General features: G+C 37.1%; 2 protein-coding genes and 1 long non-coding RNA gene across 9 annotated transcripts in view; 1 reads left to right on the top strand and 2 right to left on the bottom strand.

Annotated features, from left to right (window-relative positions):
* SLCO1B3 (solute carrier organic anion transporter family member 1B3) overlaps nt 1-17,813 on the bottom strand; it is a 207,528-nt gene that overhangs the window by 135,165 nt on the left and 54,550 nt on the right. The gene's annotated exons all lie outside the window — the stretch shown is intronic.
* LOC132694644 (uncharacterized) overlaps nt 1-17,813 on the top strand; it is a 63,797-nt gene that overhangs the window by 27,544 nt on the left and 18,440 nt on the right. The gene's annotated exons all lie outside the window — the stretch shown is intronic.
* SLCO1C1 (solute carrier organic anion transporter family member 1C1) overlaps nt 1-17,813 on the bottom strand; it is a 70,760-nt gene that overhangs the window by 40,185 nt on the left and 12,762 nt on the right. For all 7 annotated transcript variants that reach the window (XM_078450050.2, XM_060658217.3, XM_081796120.1 and 4 more), the window contains one exon: nt 9,660-9,792. In XM_078450050.2, coding sequence (XP_078306176.1) covers nt 9,660-9,792 — 133 coding nt within the window. The remainder of the gene's footprint in view (nt 1-9,659; nt 9,793-17,813) is intronic.

The following is a 17,813-nucleotide window of genomic DNA, read 5'->3' as shown; positions in this document are numbered from 1 at the left end:
ACATTCAGCATTAACATAATGATAAATATAATTTTCTTTCTTTAATAATTGCAGAGGTACCATGGGCTGTTATAGTGCCTTAGAGCTCTTAAAATTAATGTCAATCATGATTATGTAGAATTTTTAAAATTTTAAATTAGAGAGAGAGGGAAGATGGTGGCATAGGAGGACGCTGGGCTCACCGCGCGTCCTGCTGATCACTTAGATTCCACCTACACCTGCCTAAATAACCCAGAAAACCGCCAGAGGATTAGCAGAACGGAGCCTCCGGAGCCAAGCGCAGATGAGAGGCCCACGGAAGAGGGTAGAAAGGGCGGCCAGGCGGTGCGCGCTCCACAGACTGGTGGGAGGGAGCCGGGGCAGAGGGGCGGCTCGCTGGTCAAGCAGAGCCCCCTAGTCTGGCTGGCAAAAGCGGAGGGGCCTGACAGACTGTGTTCCGACAGCAAGCGCGACTTAGCGTCTGGGAGGTCATAAGTTAACAGCTCTGCTCCGAAAGCGGGAAGGCTGGAGGACAAAGGGAGGGAGAGCTGCTGAGCCCCCGGACGACAGAGCTCAGTTTGGTGGGGAACAAAGGCGCTCCCCAGCGCCATCTCCCCCGCCCATCCCCCAGCCAAAATCCCAAAGGGAACCAGTTCCTGCCAGGGAACTTGCTCGCTCCGCACAAACACCCAACTCTGTTCTTCTGAGGAGCCAAACCTCCCGCAGCAGATCTGACTCCCTCCCGCTGCCACAGGGCCCCTCCTGAAGTGGATCACCTAAGGAGAAGCGAGCTAAGCCTGCCCCTCCTACTCCCGTGCACCTTGCCTACCCACCCCAGCTAATACGCCAGATCCCCAGCACCACAAGCCTGGCAGTGTGCAAGTAGCCCAGATGGGCCACGCCACCCCACGGTGAATCCCGCCCCTAGGAGAGGGGAAGAGAAGGCACACACCAGTCTGACTGTGGCCCCAGCAGTGGGCTGGGGACAGACATCAGGTCGGACTGCGGCCCCACCCACCAACTCCAGTTATACACCACAGCACAGGGGAAGTGCCCTGCAGGACCTCACCACTCCAGGGACTATCCAAAATGACCAAACGGAAGAATTCCCCTCAGAAGAATCTCCAGGAAATAACAACAGCTAATGAACTGATCAAAAAGGATTTAAATAATATAACAGAAAGTGAATTTAGAATAATAGTCATAAAATTAATCTCTGGGCTTGAAAACAGTATAGAGGACAGCAGAGAATCTCTTGCCACAGAGATCAAGGGACTAAGGAACAGTCACGAGGAGATGAAAAGCGCTTTAAACAAAATGCAAAACAAAATGGAAACGACGACAGCTCGGATTGAAGAGGCAGAGGAGAGAATAGGTGAACTAGAAGATAAAGTTATGGAAAAAGAGGAAGCTGAGAGAAAGAGAGATAAAAAAAATCCAGGAGTATGAGGGGAAAATTAGAGAACTAAGTGATACACTAAAAAGAAATAATATACACATAATTGGTATCCCAGAGGAGGAAGAGAGAGGGAAAGGTGCTGAAGGGGTACTTGAAGAAATTATAGCTGAGAACTTCCCTGAACTGGGGAAGGAAAAAGGCACTGAAATCCAAGAGGCACAGAGAACTCCCTTCAGACGTAACTTGAATCGATCTTCTGCACGACATATCACAGTGAAACTGGCAAAATACAAGGATAAAGAGAAAATTCTGAAAGCAGCAAGGGATAAACGTGCCCTCACATATAAAGGGAGACCTATAAGACTCGTGACTGATCTCTCCTTTGAAACTTGGCAGGCCAGAAAGGCTTGGCACGATATCTACAGTGTGCTAAACAGAAAAAATATGCAGCCGAGAATCCTGTATCCAGCAAGTCTGTCATTTAGAATAGAAGGAGAGATAAAGGTCTTCCCAAACAAACAAAAACTGAAGGAATTTGTCACCACGAAACCAGCCCTACAAGAGATCCTAAGGGGGATCCTGTGAGACAAAGTACCAGAGACATCACTACAAGCATAAAACATACAGACATCACAATGACTCTAAACCCATATCTTTCTATAATAACACTGAATGTAAATGGATTAAATGCGCCAACTAAAAGACATAGGGTATCAGAATGGATAAAAAAACAAGACCCATCTATTTGCTGTCTACAAGAGACTCATTTTAGATCTGAGGACACCTTTAGATTGAGAGTGAGGGGATGGAGAACTATTTATCATGCTCCTGGAAGCCAAAAGAAAGCTGGAGTAGCCATACTTATATCAGACAAACTAGACTTTAAATTAAAGGCTGTAACAAGAGATGAAGAAGGGCATTATATAATAATCACAGGGTCTATCCACCAGGAAGAGCTAACTATTATAAATGTCTATGCGCCAAATACCCGAGCCCCCAGATATATAAAACAATTACTCATAAACATAAGCAACCTTATTGATAAGAATGTGGTCATTGCAGGGGACTTTAACACCCCACTTACAGAAATGGATAGATCATCTAGACACACAGTCAATAAAGAAACAAGGGCCCTGAATGATACATTGGATCAGATGGACTTGACAGATATATTTAGAACTCTGCATCCCAAAGCAACAGAATATACTTTCTTCTCGAGTGCACATGGAACATTCTCCAAGATAGATCATATACTGGGTCACAAAACCCTTCATAAGTTTACAAGAATTGAAATTATACCATGCATACTTTCAGACCACAATGCTATGAAGCTTGAAATCAACCACAGGAAAAAGTCTGGAAAACCTCCAAAAGCATGGAGGTTAAAGAACACCCTACTAACGAATGAGTGGGTCAACCAGGCAATTAGAGAAGAAATTAAAACATATATGGAAACAAACGAAAATGAAAATACAACAATCCAAATGCTCTGGGATGCAGCGAAGGCAGTCCTGAGAGGAAAATACATTGCAATCCAGGCCTATCTCAAGAAACAAGAAAAATCCCAAATACAAAATCTAACAGCACACCTAAAGGAAATAGAAGCAGAACAGCAAAGGCAGCCTAAACCCAGCAGAAGAAGAGAAATAATAAAGATCAGAGCAGAAATAAACAATATAGAATCTAAAAAAACTGTAGAGCAGATCAACGAAACCAAGAGTTGGTTTTTTGAAAAAATAAACAAAATTGACAAACCTCTAGCCAGGCTTCTCAAAAAGAAAAGGGAGATGACCCAAATAGATAAAATCATGAATGAAAATGGAATGATTACAACCAATCCCTCAGAGATACAAACAATTATCAGGGAATACTATGAAAAATTATATGCCAGCAAATTGGACAACCTGGAAGAAATGGACAAATTTCTAAACACCCACACTCTTCCAAAACTCAATCAGGAGGAAATAGAAAGCTTGAACAGACCCATAACCAGCGAAGAAATTGAATCGGTTATCAAAAATCTCCCAACAAATAAGAGTCCAGGACCAGATGGCTTCCCAGGGGAGTTCTACCAGACATTTAAAGCAGAGATAATACCTATCCTTCTCAAGCTATTCCAAGAAATAGAAAGGGAAGGAAAACTTCCAGACTCATTCTATGAAGCCAGTATTACTTTGATTCCTAAACCAGACAGAGACCCAGTAAAAAAAGAGAACTACAGGCCAATATCCCTGATGAATATGGATGCAAAAATTCTTAATAAGATACTAGCAAATCGAATTCAACAGCATATCAAAAGAATTATTCACCATGATCAAGTGGGATTCATTCCTGGGATGCAGGGCTGGTTCAACATTCACAAATCGATCAACGTGATACATCACATTAACAAAAAAAAAGAGAAGAACCATATGATCCTGTCAATCGATGCAGAAAAGGCCTTTGACAAAATCCAGCACCCTTTCTTAATAAAAACCCTTGAGAAAGTCGGGATAGAAGGAACATACTTAAAGATCATAAAAGCCATTTATGAAAAGCCCACAGCTAACATCATCATCAATGGGGAAAAACTGAGAGCTTTTTCCCTGAGATCAGGAACACGACAGGAATGCCCACTCTCACTGCTGTTGTTTAACATAGTGCTGGAAGTTCTAGCATCAGCAATCAGACAACAAAAGGAAATCAAAGGCAACAAAATTGGCAAAGATGAAGTCAAGCTTTCGCTTTTTGCAGATGACATGATATTATACATGGAAAATCCGACAGACTCCACCAAAAGTCTGCTAGAACTGATACATGAATTCAGCAAAGTTGCAGGATACAAAATCAATGTACAGAAATCAGTTGCATTCTTATACACTAACAATGAAGCAACAGAAAGACAAATAAAGAAACTGATCCCATTCACAATTGCACCAAGAAGCATAAAATACCTAGGAATAAATCTAACCAAAGATGTACAAGATCTGTATGCTGAAAACTATAGAAAGCTTATGCAGGTAATTGAAGAAGATTTAAAGAAATGGAAAGACATTCCCTGCTCATGGATTGGAAGAATAAATATTGTCAAAATGTCAATACTACCCAAAGCTATCTACACATTCAATGCAATCCCAATCAAAATTGCACCAGCATTCTTCTCAAAACTAGAACAAGCAATCCTAAAATTCATATGGAACCACAAAAGGCCCCGAATAGCCAAAGTAATTTTGAAGAAGAAGACCAAAGCAGGAGGCATCAGAATCCCAGACTTTAGCCTCTACTACAAAGCTGTCATCATCAAGACAGCATGGTATTGGCACAAAAACAGACACATAGACCAATGGAATAGAATAGAAACCCCAGAACTAGACCCACAAACGTATGGCCAACTCATCTTTGACAAAGCAGGAAAGAACATCCAATGGAAAAAAGACAGTCTCTTTAACAAATGGTGCTGGGAGAACTGGACAGCAACATGCAGAAGGTTGAAACTAGCCCACTTTCTCACACCATTCACAAAAATAAACTCAAAATGGATAAAGGACCTGAATGTGAGACAGGAAACCATCAAAACCTTAGAGGAGAAAGCAGGAAAAGACCTCTCTGACCTCAGCCGTAGCAATCTCTTACTCGACACATTCCCAAAGGCAAGGGAATTAAAAGCAAAAGTGAATTACTGGAACCTTATGAAGATAAAAAGCTTCTGCACAGCAAAGGAAACAACCAACAAAACTGAAAGGCAACCAATGGAATGGGAAAAGATATTTGCAAATGACATATGGGACAAAGGGCTAGTATCCAAAATCTATAAAGAGCTCACCAAACTCCACACCCAAAAAACAAATAACCCAGTGAAGAAATGGGCAGAAAACATGAATAGACACTTCTCTAAAGAAGACATCTGGATGGCCAACAGGCACATGAAAAGATGTTCAACATCGCTCCTTATCAGGGAAATACAAATCAAAACCACACTCAGATTTTACCTCACGCCAGTCGGAGTGGCCAAAATGAACAAATCAGGAGACTATAGATGCTGGCAAGGATGTGGAGAAACGGGAACCCTCTTGCACTGTTGGTGGGAATGCAAATTGGTGCAGCCACTCTGGAAAGCAGTGTGGAGGTTCCTCGGAAAATTAAAAATAGACCTACCCTATGACCCAGCAGTAGCACTGCTAGGAATTTATCCAAGGGATACAGGAGTACTGATGCAGAGGGGCACTTGTACCCCAATGTTTATAGCAGCACTCTCAACAATAGCCAAATTATGGAAAGAGCCTAAATGTCCATCAACTGATGAATGGATAAAGAAATTGTGGTTTATATACACAATGGAATACTACGTGGCAATGAGAAAGAATGAAATATGGCCTTTTGTAGCAACGTGGATGGAACTGGAGTGTGTGATGCTAAGTGAAATAAGCCATACAGAGAAAGACAGATACCATATGGTTTCACTCTTATGTGGATCCTGAGAAACTTAACAGAAACCCATGGGGGAGGGGAAGGAAAAAAAAAAAAAGAGGTTAGAGTGGGAGAGAGCCAAAGCATAAGAGACTTAAAAACTGAGAACAAACTGAGGGTTGATGGGGGGTGGGAGGGAGGGGAGGGTGGGTGATGGGTACTGAGGAGGGCACCTTTTGGGATGAGCACTGGGTGTTGTATGGAAACCAATTTGACAATAAATTTCATATATTAAAAAAAAAATAAAAAAAATTTTAAATTATTTGAGCTTTCCTAATTCATTCTATCAAAATGAAACTGTTTAGCATAACAATTATTTAGATTTTGAATAAATGTAATTTATGCAAGTGTCTCCTTTGCCACTAATTACTAGATATGACACTCTAGAAAAATCAATTAACCTTTTCAAATTTCAGTATTTTTGGTGGTAAAGTAGGGGTATCCATGTAGTCTGTACAATTTAGGTTCTGTTGGATAAGGAGGCAGAGAAGTAATTTCACAGGTGACCAGTGGTTTAAATGCTTTTAAACCAGGGATTTTAGTTCCTGACCTGGATTCAGACTCTGAAACAATCTTGATTCAGAGACATGAAGTTCTACAGTAGCCATCTAAATAGTCTTCCTACTCCCACATTTCCCTCACCAGAGTTATTTTTCCAAGCAGCAGTCTGCATGGCCCTTAAAAAATGTAAGTGAGATCATGCCATTCTGCTCAAAGCTCTCCACCAGTTTCCCATCTCATACCAAGAAGAAGCTGAAGTTGCAATTGTGTGCAACCTTACTATTCAAGGTGAAGTCTGCAGACCAACAGCATCAGCTGAATCTCAAACCCTATCGAAGAACTACTAAATCAGAATCTTTATTCTACCAAGAGCTTCAGGTGACACAAATGTCCACCAAAGTTTGAGAAACAACCCTGACAGCCTCTGCTAGTCCCCCTTACATTTTCCCCTTGCTTGTTCTACTTCAGCCACACAGGCCTCCCTGCTGTTTACCCACATGCCAGATTCCCTCCTGCTGCAGGAACTTTATATTCATTATTCAATCAGCACAGAATCTTTCTTCCCCAGGTGTCTGCATGGCTCTCTTCTTCATCTCTTTCAGTCTTTCCCAAGGGTCATCATATGGGTGAGCCATCCCCTCATAACCCTACTTTAAACTGCAACCCTTCCTCCCCACAACATACTCCTTATGTGTCTTCAGCAGGTTATTTTCCTATACAGCACTTAACATTATCTGGAATACTGTATCATTATTTATTTCTTTATTATCTGTCTCCTCCTCATAAGATCCAAGAGAACAGAGATTTTTTTGTCTCTACTCTATCTGCATTACCTAGAAAAACCACCAATATATATTTTTTAAATTCATGATTCAGGTGAGCTCACACACATAAAGCTAAACACAGTCTGTTCATGGTAGCCCCTCAATAATTGATATCCATTATCAGTGTTATGTTTTGCTGGAAATCAAAAGTATCTCTGCTAGGCAGAAGAGTACAGTGGTCTCTTGGAGATCAAAAATGACATTTGGACAATTGTCCAAATAATACTGTGAAAAGTTAAAAAGAAGTTATTATAATAAGCCTTAGTAAATAGTAAACTTCATGGGTAAAAATTGTGCACATATATTTTTGTTTAATTTCATTTTGTTTTTTTCTCACTGAAGTAGCCCCATTACATGGCACAGTACCAGGCCAATGCAGACACTAAATAATAAATAAACAAATATAACTTCAAACATACAAAAAAGTAGTGTCTAATAATTTGTCTTTGACCCTTTGGCAACCTTTGATAACCCTAGCCTGGCTGCCTGGCTGGTCTTTTTCTGATTTTCTTTTACTAGAAAAAAGAAAAATCTTTTACTAGAAAATTTTACTTCTTTAACTGGAAAACTTCAAATACTAGTAAAGTCAACATTCACTTGGCATCTAAAATTTGCAATTATGTAAGAACCTAGACAGTCATGTGTGAACTCCCTCTTTTGCTTGACTGCTAAACGATTGTACTCAAATTACTAAGATCCCTGTGGAAATGCTTTGTTGCTATTTACCACTTTTGTGATCTTGAGGTTTTGGCTTTTGATTAAGTGGAAACAGAATGTTTTATATTTGTCACTAACTTGAAGTGACAAAATTATTGGGACAAATTATAGTGACAAAATTGGTTGTCTGAAGACAACCCATTACTTGTCTCTGGTTAAAACCAGGTGGCTTAATGATCTAAGAAGGTCTCATAACAATGCATAACAATAATGACACAGTTACTAGATATATGAGGAAACTTAGCAAGCATTTTAACTGTGTCATCTCATTTAATATTTGCAATATTATAAGCTAGTTATTATTTTTAATACTTATAATACCTATTTTTAATATGCATAAACTGAGGCCTGGAAAGCTTAAGTAACATGTCCAAGGTCATATAGAAAAGACCCACTGCAGAATGAGTTATGTCAAGAGTCATAGATTTATTTATCCTCTGGAACTACTTTCTAATTTTATGTTTTTAAGTAACGGAATTCTTCCCCCCACCCCCACCACCTGGCAAACTGTTGCATGGGGGTTCAGTGACTAGAACAGATAGTAGTGTCACAGCTATTGATCAAGCAGGGATTAGGCAGAGTGAAGATCCATTTCCTCAGCCTTTTCCTTTGCTTGCTGTTTTTCCATTGACTCCAAACGGCACCTTTGTAGAACCTCAGTGATCCAAGGAAAACTTCTGCCTCATGAAAAGGAGGCTGGATAGGTGTTCAAAGAGTAGGCAGAAGTTCTGAAAACACCAATCTCTCTCCAAGTAAAAATGAAGGGGCCAGGGAAACTATCCAAATAAGTACAAGAGATCCCACTCAGAGGATTCTGTGCACTATCTTTATAGATTGACCACAGAGGTAAAAATCTGACTATATTTATATAGTAACTTGGGAATCCAAGAAAACGTTTGTACTATATCATACCTAAGTCTGTATAGCTCTAAAATGTCATGATACAATGATCTAGAGTGAACAGTATCAAAGTATTATTTGATATATAATTTTAAAAAACTATTATCTTGCTTCAAAACCTCTAGGTAGTCACTTCTCTCAGTTGGCAATAGGTAACCATGGATAAGGAAGGCAACATAGATATGTATGAAGTCAGAATACTTGTTTTAGGATTCCAGTTCTATAATTACAGGACACCTAACCTTGAAAAAGTTGACTAAGTCATGATCATTAGTCCTAAACTAAAAAGACAAACTATGCTCTTCTACTTCACAGGTAAAGGTGAGATGATATAAAGATGGTGGAAAATCTTTGGAACTACTAAAGTTGTATGCAAGTACTAACAAACTTAGTAGCAAAAGTACCAAAAGCAGCCTTCAGGGTTAAAGGATACCGACAACCTATACCTACTGAAAAAGTTCTATGAGATAGTATTTGGACACTGAATAGCTATTTGAATTGATAAAATACCCTTAGTCAATGATCTGCCAGTCAAGTGACCCAGCATATTGTCAGAAGCATTCATTCATTACCCATTTGACATCTACCACAATACACTAATTTTTTACTTATTTTGTCTCCCCAGATAAATTATTTGAATGAAGGCATATAGTGAAATTTTCCTTTAGTTTTTGCTGACATCGATACATAGCTGTATATCAATTTTTTTTACAGATTATTAAATTTTAAGCAAACTTGTAAGTATTCTGAATTTTTTCCCAGAGGATATAACAAAAATAAGGTATAAATCATCATGCTTTAAGCCATGTGTGATTTTCTTAAACAATTGTAATTATAAAAAGTGAGCAATACAGTTGGTTAAATCAAGAAAAAGATAATTGCTTTAGACTTACTGCTGCATGAAGAACTGAGGCATTGCAATGAGCAGTGTTCCAACTCCCATGATTAGGCACCCTGTTCCGATTATTTTTGGCCTGTGAAGTTTGGCTCCAAAGTAGCTAACAAATGTTATAACTAAGAGATTCCCTTCAGATAAAGAATAAAATGTGCATCAGTTAGATAAATTAGAAAAAGTCATCAGCATATTAAATGCATGAATGTCTATAGCGGTTCTGGCAATTCTTTGTTTTGACTTAACTGTCTCCCCACCATCCTTCCCATCCTTTTTCTCTTCTCTTTAATCTGAGATGACTGTTGAAATTGTCTCCATGCTCATTACTTCAATTATTTCATCCATTTATCAAAATGCTTTAATTATCAACACAACTACCTCATTGTCATCTACCCTGATTATTTGTCCTTTTAAAAGTGTTTTAACAGTAAATCAAATTGTAGAAGAGTTCCTTTAGGTGTCCTCTTAAGTTTTCCTCAATGATTTTGAAGTGAACCTTATTACTGTTTTTTCATTCATCAATATTTTTTATTAAAACTTGTCAGTTTCCCATTTGCTCTTAAAACATACATTACAAATTCTTGCTTCAGCAGATATTCCTTCTAAAAAAAGTATGATAAACACAACTGTACCTCACTTTATGAAATCAAATTATGAAATTCATATTAGTACAAAAAAGAATTTTTCTGCAAGTAGAAGTCATGCTTTTTGAAAATGTCTCTAGAGAAGCATATGATAAATTACTTTTAGTTGATGATGGTGATGAGTGATTAAATATGCTTTAGGGAAAACATCCTCATATTTTGCTGTACACAAAAACGCTGAAAGGTGGTGGTGACAGTAACAGAAACCTTAAAAATGCAGTATCTTGGAAGCTCCCAACAGATTCTGATTCTATGGATCTAGGGGTAGGTCAAGAAATCTGCATTTTTAAAACTAGCTCATATGTGCTGATGGAGATGGTTCCTGAAATACGGTTTGATAAACATTGTTTAGAATCTTAGATTTCAAAAGGCTTAAAGTTTCAGTTCTTTGCATTTGGAATAGTCTTTAAAATCTTCAGTGCTAGATAGAATAAGAACTTAGCAATTCCCCAGCAATTGATTGTGATGGCTGATGGATAGTGCTGCTTTGAAGCTTTCTTGGATGTTTCCAATTTTTGAGCAAGATTGTGTTTGCTTACATCTGTAAGCAATCATCTAATTTACTACTGTTTGTTCACATTGCCAGCTTTAGTCAAGTGCAAAAAGAGTAGCAATTTTTATAGACTTGAGGACAATAATGACAGTGAGAAAATTAGCTTGCACAGTGGCTCTAGGTTTTATGGCTTCAGAAAGAATTAAACTTGTTTTAATTTTCACAGGGGAAAAAATATTGAGTATGAGATTTCTCATTCGGTATTTAAGAATTTAGTAGAAGAAACTTTGTATCATGTTACATTGATAATTATGTCTATACTTTTGTTAATGTGTCACAGTGAATAAGCCAAAGTAAAGTAAAAGCTGACCTTCAGTTATACGTAATGTATCCCTGCAACCAACATTACCTATTCTCCCCAACTTCCACACCACCAACACTTCACAATAAAGAACCCATGTTTACAGACTGTTTCTGTGTTACATTAGTGAGTATGCCAAAGACTACATAATACCATTTTAGCATCTATGATATCTATAGTGTTTTTGCTTTCTTTACTTTGTGTCCCTCTGAGTTCTCAGAAGATACACATAGAAAATAAATGGCAATAAGTAATCTCTAAAAAACTAAATTGGATATCAAAATTCTTTCACATTTACTATCACTAGCTTCTGAAAAAGACAACAGATCCAGAGTGTTTTAAAATGGTTTTACCAAGCTTTTAAGGAACAGATTCTCCCCACCTTCTCTTTCTTCCTTTCTCTCAACACACACACACACACACACACACACACACACACACACACACACACACAAAGTACTTAGATAACAGAAAAGAAAGCCATCCAACTCATAAGACTTATATACCCTTGAAACCAAAACTAGACAGGGACAATGAAAGAAAAGACCAAATGCAATTTGTTCCAGAAGTGCAAGGGTACCACCAAATAAGATAAAAAAATATATATGTTAATTTAATCATTGTATTAAATTAAAGAAGGAGAAAAATTCCATGGTTATCCTAACAGATGTAGTAAATGCATCCAATATAGTTAACCACTCATTTATGATAAGAAAAATATTTGAGCATATTAACTTTTAAAGTATATCTACCAGGCACACCTGGGTAGCTAAGTCGCTTAAGTGTTCACCTCTTGATTTTAGCTCAGGTCATGATCTCATGGTTTGCGAGATCAAGCCCCATGTAGGGCTCTGCACTGACAGTGTGGAGTGTGCTTGGAATTCTCTCTCTTTGTCCCTCCTTCACTCATACTAATTGATTAAACATTTTTTTTTAAATAAAGTGTATCTACCATATTACACTGCACACATATTACTTAATGGTGAATTTATAAAAGCATTTTCATTAAGGTCACATATGAGGAAAGAATGCCCATTGTCACTGCTTCTATTTAAGATAGTACTGAAGCCAAGGAAATAAGGCAAAAACAAACAACAGATATAAGAATTGGAAAGAATAATATAAAACTGACTTCTGTCTCAGACAATATGATTGTCCATTCAGAAAACTCTACTATAGACATCTATAGACAATTAAAATGACACACATTTATACTATAAAGAATCCTGGGGCACCTGGGTGGTTAAGTTGGTTAAAGTGTCTGACTCTTGGTTTCAGCTCAGGTTATGATCTCATAGTTGGTGAGTCGGTGCTGCTAAGCATAGAACCTGCTTGGGATTCTCTCTCTCCCTCTCTCTCTCTCCCCTTTCACTGGTTGCTCTCTTTCAAAATAAATAAATAAACTTAAAAAAAAGGAAAAAAAAAGAAAATCCTAAAGACTGCATAAAACAACTACTAGAAATAATAAATAAATGCAGTAAAGTAACAGGAAACAAAATAAATAACCAGAAATTGGTAGCATTTCTATACAATAATGACAAAAGAGAAGAAAAGAGAAATTTTAAAAACAACACCCTTTACAACTGGACTAAAAAGAATAAAATATGTAAGAATAAACTTAACCAAAGAGGTGAAAGAAGTATACTTCAAAAACCATAAAACACTGATGAAAGAAACTGAAGATGACAAGGATACCTGGGTGGCTCAATAGATTAAGTATCTGACCTTAGTTTTGGCTCAGGTCATGATCTGATGGTTCATGAGTTCAAGCCCCAAGCCGGGCTCTGTGCTGACAACTGCAGAGCCTGCTTGGGATTGTGTGTCTCCCTCTCTCTCTGTCTCTTCCCCACTTGTGGGCACGCTCTCTCTCAAAATAAACAAACATTTAAAACTGCTTTAAAAAAAAACAAATTGAAGATGACAAAAACAAATGGAAAGATATTCCATGCTCATAGATGGGAAGAATTAATATCATTAAAATATTCATATTACCCAAAGCAATCTACAGACTCAATGCAATCCTTGTCAAAATACCAACACCATTTTTCACAAAACAAGAGAAAATAATACTAAAATTTGTATGGAGCCACAGAAGACTAGTGATCTTGAGAAAGAAGTACAAAACTGGATGTATCACAAAGTAGATTTCAAGATAACTACAAAACTGTAGCAATCAAAACAGCATGGTATTGGCACAACAACAAAGGTAGCAGAAATATATAATGGGGAAGACAGTCTCTTCTATAAATGGTGTTGGAAAAACTGGACAGCCATATGTAAAAGAATGGAAGTGAACCACTTTTTAATACCATACATCCAAATAAACTCAAAATGGATTAAAGACTTAAATTTGAGATCTGAAACAATAAAAGTCCTAGAAGAGAACACAGGTAGTAATTTCTCTGACATTGGCTGTAGCAAGATTTTTCTAGATCTGTCTCCTCATGTAAAGGAAACAAAAACTAAAATAAACTATTGGAACTATATAAAAATAAAAAGTATTTACACAGGAAAGGGAACCATCAACAAAACAAAAGATAACCTGCTGAAGGGGAGAAAATATTTGCAAATGATATATCTGACAAGGGTTAATATCCAAAATAAAGAATTTATATAACTCAACACCAAAAAAAATCTGATTAAAATATGGGCAGAGGACCTGAATAGACATTTTTCCAAAGAAGACACACAGATGGCCAACAGACACATGAAAAGATACTCAACATCAGTAATCATCAGGGAAATGTAAATCAAAACCACAATGAGATATCCCCTTAGACCAGTTAGAATGGTAACTATCAAAATGACAAAAAATAACAAGTGTTGGCAAGGATGTGGAGAAAAAGAAAACCTCATGCACTGTTGGTGGGAAGGAAAATTGGTACAGCCATGGTGGAAAATAGTATGGGGGTTCCTCAAAAAATTAAAAACAAAAATATCACAAGAATAATTTTACTGTTGTGTATTTATCCAAAGAAAATGAAAACCCTGATTAAAAAAGATGTATGCACCCTTATGTTTATTGTAGCAGTATTTACAATATCCAAGATATGGAAGCAACCCAGATGTCCATTCATAAATGAATGGATAAAGGAGGTGTGCAGGTACACACACACACACACATACACACACACACACACAGGAATATTATGCAGTCATATAAAGGACAAGACTGTGCCATTTAGGACAATATGGAGGGACCTAGTAGGTATAATGGTAAGTGAAATAAGTCAGACTGAGAAAGAAAAATACCATATGATTCTACTCATAAGTGAAATCTTAAAAAAATGAACAAAAAGCAGAATCAGACCTTTAAATACAAACTGATGGTTGCCAGAGGGGAAGGATGGTTGGGCAACATGGATGAAGGGAAGAGGGAGACACAGTCTTCTTGTTATGCAATGAGTAAGTCATGGGAATAAAAGGCACAGCCCAAGGAATACAGTCAATAATACTGCAGTAGTGATATAATGGAAGAGATGGTAGCCAGACTTGTGGTGAACACAACATAAAGTATAAACATGCCAAATCACTAAGTTGTACACCTGAAATTAAGGTACTATTGTGTGTCAACTATAAATTTTTTTTTAAAATTAACATAAATTCAAAAGGTTTCTGCATAAATATTATATTAGATGTTAACATTGTTCTAATATTCCAGGAATTGCTAAATAGAAAATGTAACAGAAGACTATTGTTGTAAAAGCAATGATTAGAGGGAACTTTAGAACACTGAATGCATATATTAGAAAAGAAGAAAAATTTAAAACCAGTAATCTAAGTTTCCACCTAGAAAATTAGAAAAAGAGCCAATTAAATCCAAATGAGGCAGAAGAAAAGACATAATAAAAATTACAGCAGAAATAAATGAAATTGAGCACAGAAACTCAGAAGAAAAAATCAACAAAACCAAAAGATGATTCTTTGAAAAGATCAATGAAATCAATAAGCCTCATGGGGCTCCTGGGTGGCTCAGTTGTTTGGGTGTCCAACTTCAGTTTGGGCCATGATCTTGCAGTTTGTGAGTTTGAACCCCATGTTGGGCTCTGTGCTGACAGCTCAGAGCCTGCTTGGGATTTTGTGTCTCCCTCTCTCTCTCTGCCCCTCCCCACTTGTGCTCACTCATGCACTCTCTCTCTCTCTCTCTCTCTCAAAAAAAATAATAAACATTAAAAAATTTTTAATAAAATGTATTTTTTAAATAAAAATATAAACCTATAGCCATGCTCACCAAGAAGAAAAGAGAGAAGATTCTAATTACTAATACCAGAAATGAAAAGGAAGACACTACTACAAACTTCATGGACATTAAATAATAAAGGAGGGGCGCCTGGGTGGCTCAGTGGGTTAGCTTCCGACTTCAGCTCAGGTCGTGATCTCAGGTTTGTAAGTTTGAGGCCCACAAAGGGGTCTGTGGTGACAGTTTGGAGCCTGAAACCTGCTTTGGATTCTGTGTCTCCCTCTCTCTCTGTCCCTCTACTGTTCACACTCTGTCTCTTTCAAAAAATAATGAACTTAAAAAAAATTTTTTTAAAGATAGTAAAAGAGTATTATGAACATTTCTATGCCTACAAATTTGATAACCTAAATAAAATAGACCTATTTCTTGAAGGACACAATCTGCCAAATTTTCCTAAGAAGAAATAGATAATATAAACAGGCCCGTATCTATTAAAGAAATTGAACCAATAATTAATGACCCTCTAAAACAGAAAGCACAGACTCCAAAAGATTCACTAGTGGATTTTACCCAGCACGTAATGAAGAAAGTATACCAATTTTCTATAATCTCTTTCAAAAGATATAAGCAGAGGGGAAATTTCCTAAGTCATTTCCAGGAGGCCAACATTGCCCTAATACTAATATTTCTCATGAACACAGGTAGAAAATTCCTCAACAAAATATTAGCAAATATTAGCAAATCACATCCAACAATATACAGAATTCTATACCATGACCAAGTGGGATTTTTCGCAGGTATGTAAGGCTAGTTAAACATTAGAAATTATATTAATATAATCTATCACATCAAAAGGCTAAAGAAGAAAAATCACATGCTTGTATCAGTAGATGCAGAAAAGCACTTGACCAAAATCCAACAACCATTCGTGATAAAAATTCAATAAACATGGAAGAGACACAAACTTCCTCAATTTGACAAAGAATATCTACAAAAATATATAGCTAACATCATACTTAATGATGAAAAACTCAAAGCTTCCCACTAAGATCAGGTACAAAGCAAGAATGTCCCATCTCACTATTACTTTTCATTACTGTATTGGAGTCCTACTTAATACAACAGGACAAGGAAAAGAAGCAAGGGTACACAGACTTGGAAGGAAAAAATAAAAGTGTTTTCATTCCCAGAAGATATGATCATCTATGTACAAAATCCAAAAGAACTGACAAAGGAACTTCTGAAAGTAACAAATGATTATAGCAGGATTGCAAGCTACAAGGTTAATACACAAAAGTCAACTGCTTTTCTACATGCCAGCAATGAACAAATGAACTTGAAAAACCATTTACCTTATTATCCCCAAAATGAAATGTTTAGGTATAAATCTTAAAACATGTACGAGATATATGTGAGAAAAACTAAAAAACTCTGATGAAAGAAATCAAAGAACTAAGAAAACAGAGAGGCATTCCACGTTCATGGATAGGAAGACTTGGTATTATCAAGATGCCAGTTCTACTCAACTTGATCTATTGATTCAATCTCAGTCAAAATCCCAGGAAATTATTTTGTGGATACTGACAAACTGACTTCTAAACTGACAACCTGGAGAGGCAAAAGACCCAGAATAGCCAACACAATATTGAAAAAGAACAAAGTTAAAGGATTGACACTACCAAACTTCAATATATAGTATAGAGCCACATTAAACAAGACAGTGTAACAGTGGTGAACGGATAGACAAATAGATGGTGGAACAGAATACATAGACCAGAAACAGACCTACATAAATGTAGTTAACGGATCCTTAACAAAGGAGCAAATGTAGTATGAGAGAGCAAGGATAATCCTTCCAACAAATGGTGCTGGAACAACTGGACATCCACATGCAATAAAATGAATTTAGACACAAATCTTATACTCTTCATAAAAATAAAGTCTAAATATATGACAGACCTAAATGTAAAATGCAAAACTATAAAACTTCTAGAAGATAACTTAGGAGAAAAGCTAGATGACCTTAGGTTTAGTGATGACTTTTTAGATACAACATCAAAAGCATAATCTGTGACAAAAAAAATGGATAAGCTGGCCTTCATCAAAATTAAAAGTTTCTGCTCTGTGACAGATAATGAAAAGAGGATAAAAGGACAAGCCACAGACTGACAGAAGACATTTGCAAAAGTCATATCAGATAAAGGACTGTTATCAAAAATATTCAAAGAACACTTAAAACTCAATAATAAAGCACAAACAGTGAGATTAAAAAATGGGCCAAATAACAGACAGGTCACCAAAAAAGATTTACAGATAGCAAATAAACACATGAAAAGAACTTGAACGTCATATAAGAGAACTGCAAATTGAGGTGCCAATGATATAACACTATGCACTTATTAGAATGGCCAAAATCCAAAGTATAAAATGCTGGTGAGGGCATGGAGCAAAAGGAGCTCTTGTTCATTGCTGGTGAG

Source organism: Panthera onca, chromosome B4 (genome assembly GCF_046562875.1).
Source record: "Panthera onca isolate mPanOnc1 chromosome B4, mPanOnc1 haplotype 2, whole genome shotgun sequence".
In the NCBI taxonomy this organism is placed as follows: domain Eukaryota; kingdom Metazoa; phylum Chordata; class Mammalia; order Carnivora; family Felidae; genus Panthera; species Panthera onca.
This window is presented reverse-complemented; position numbering and strand designations above follow the sequence as displayed.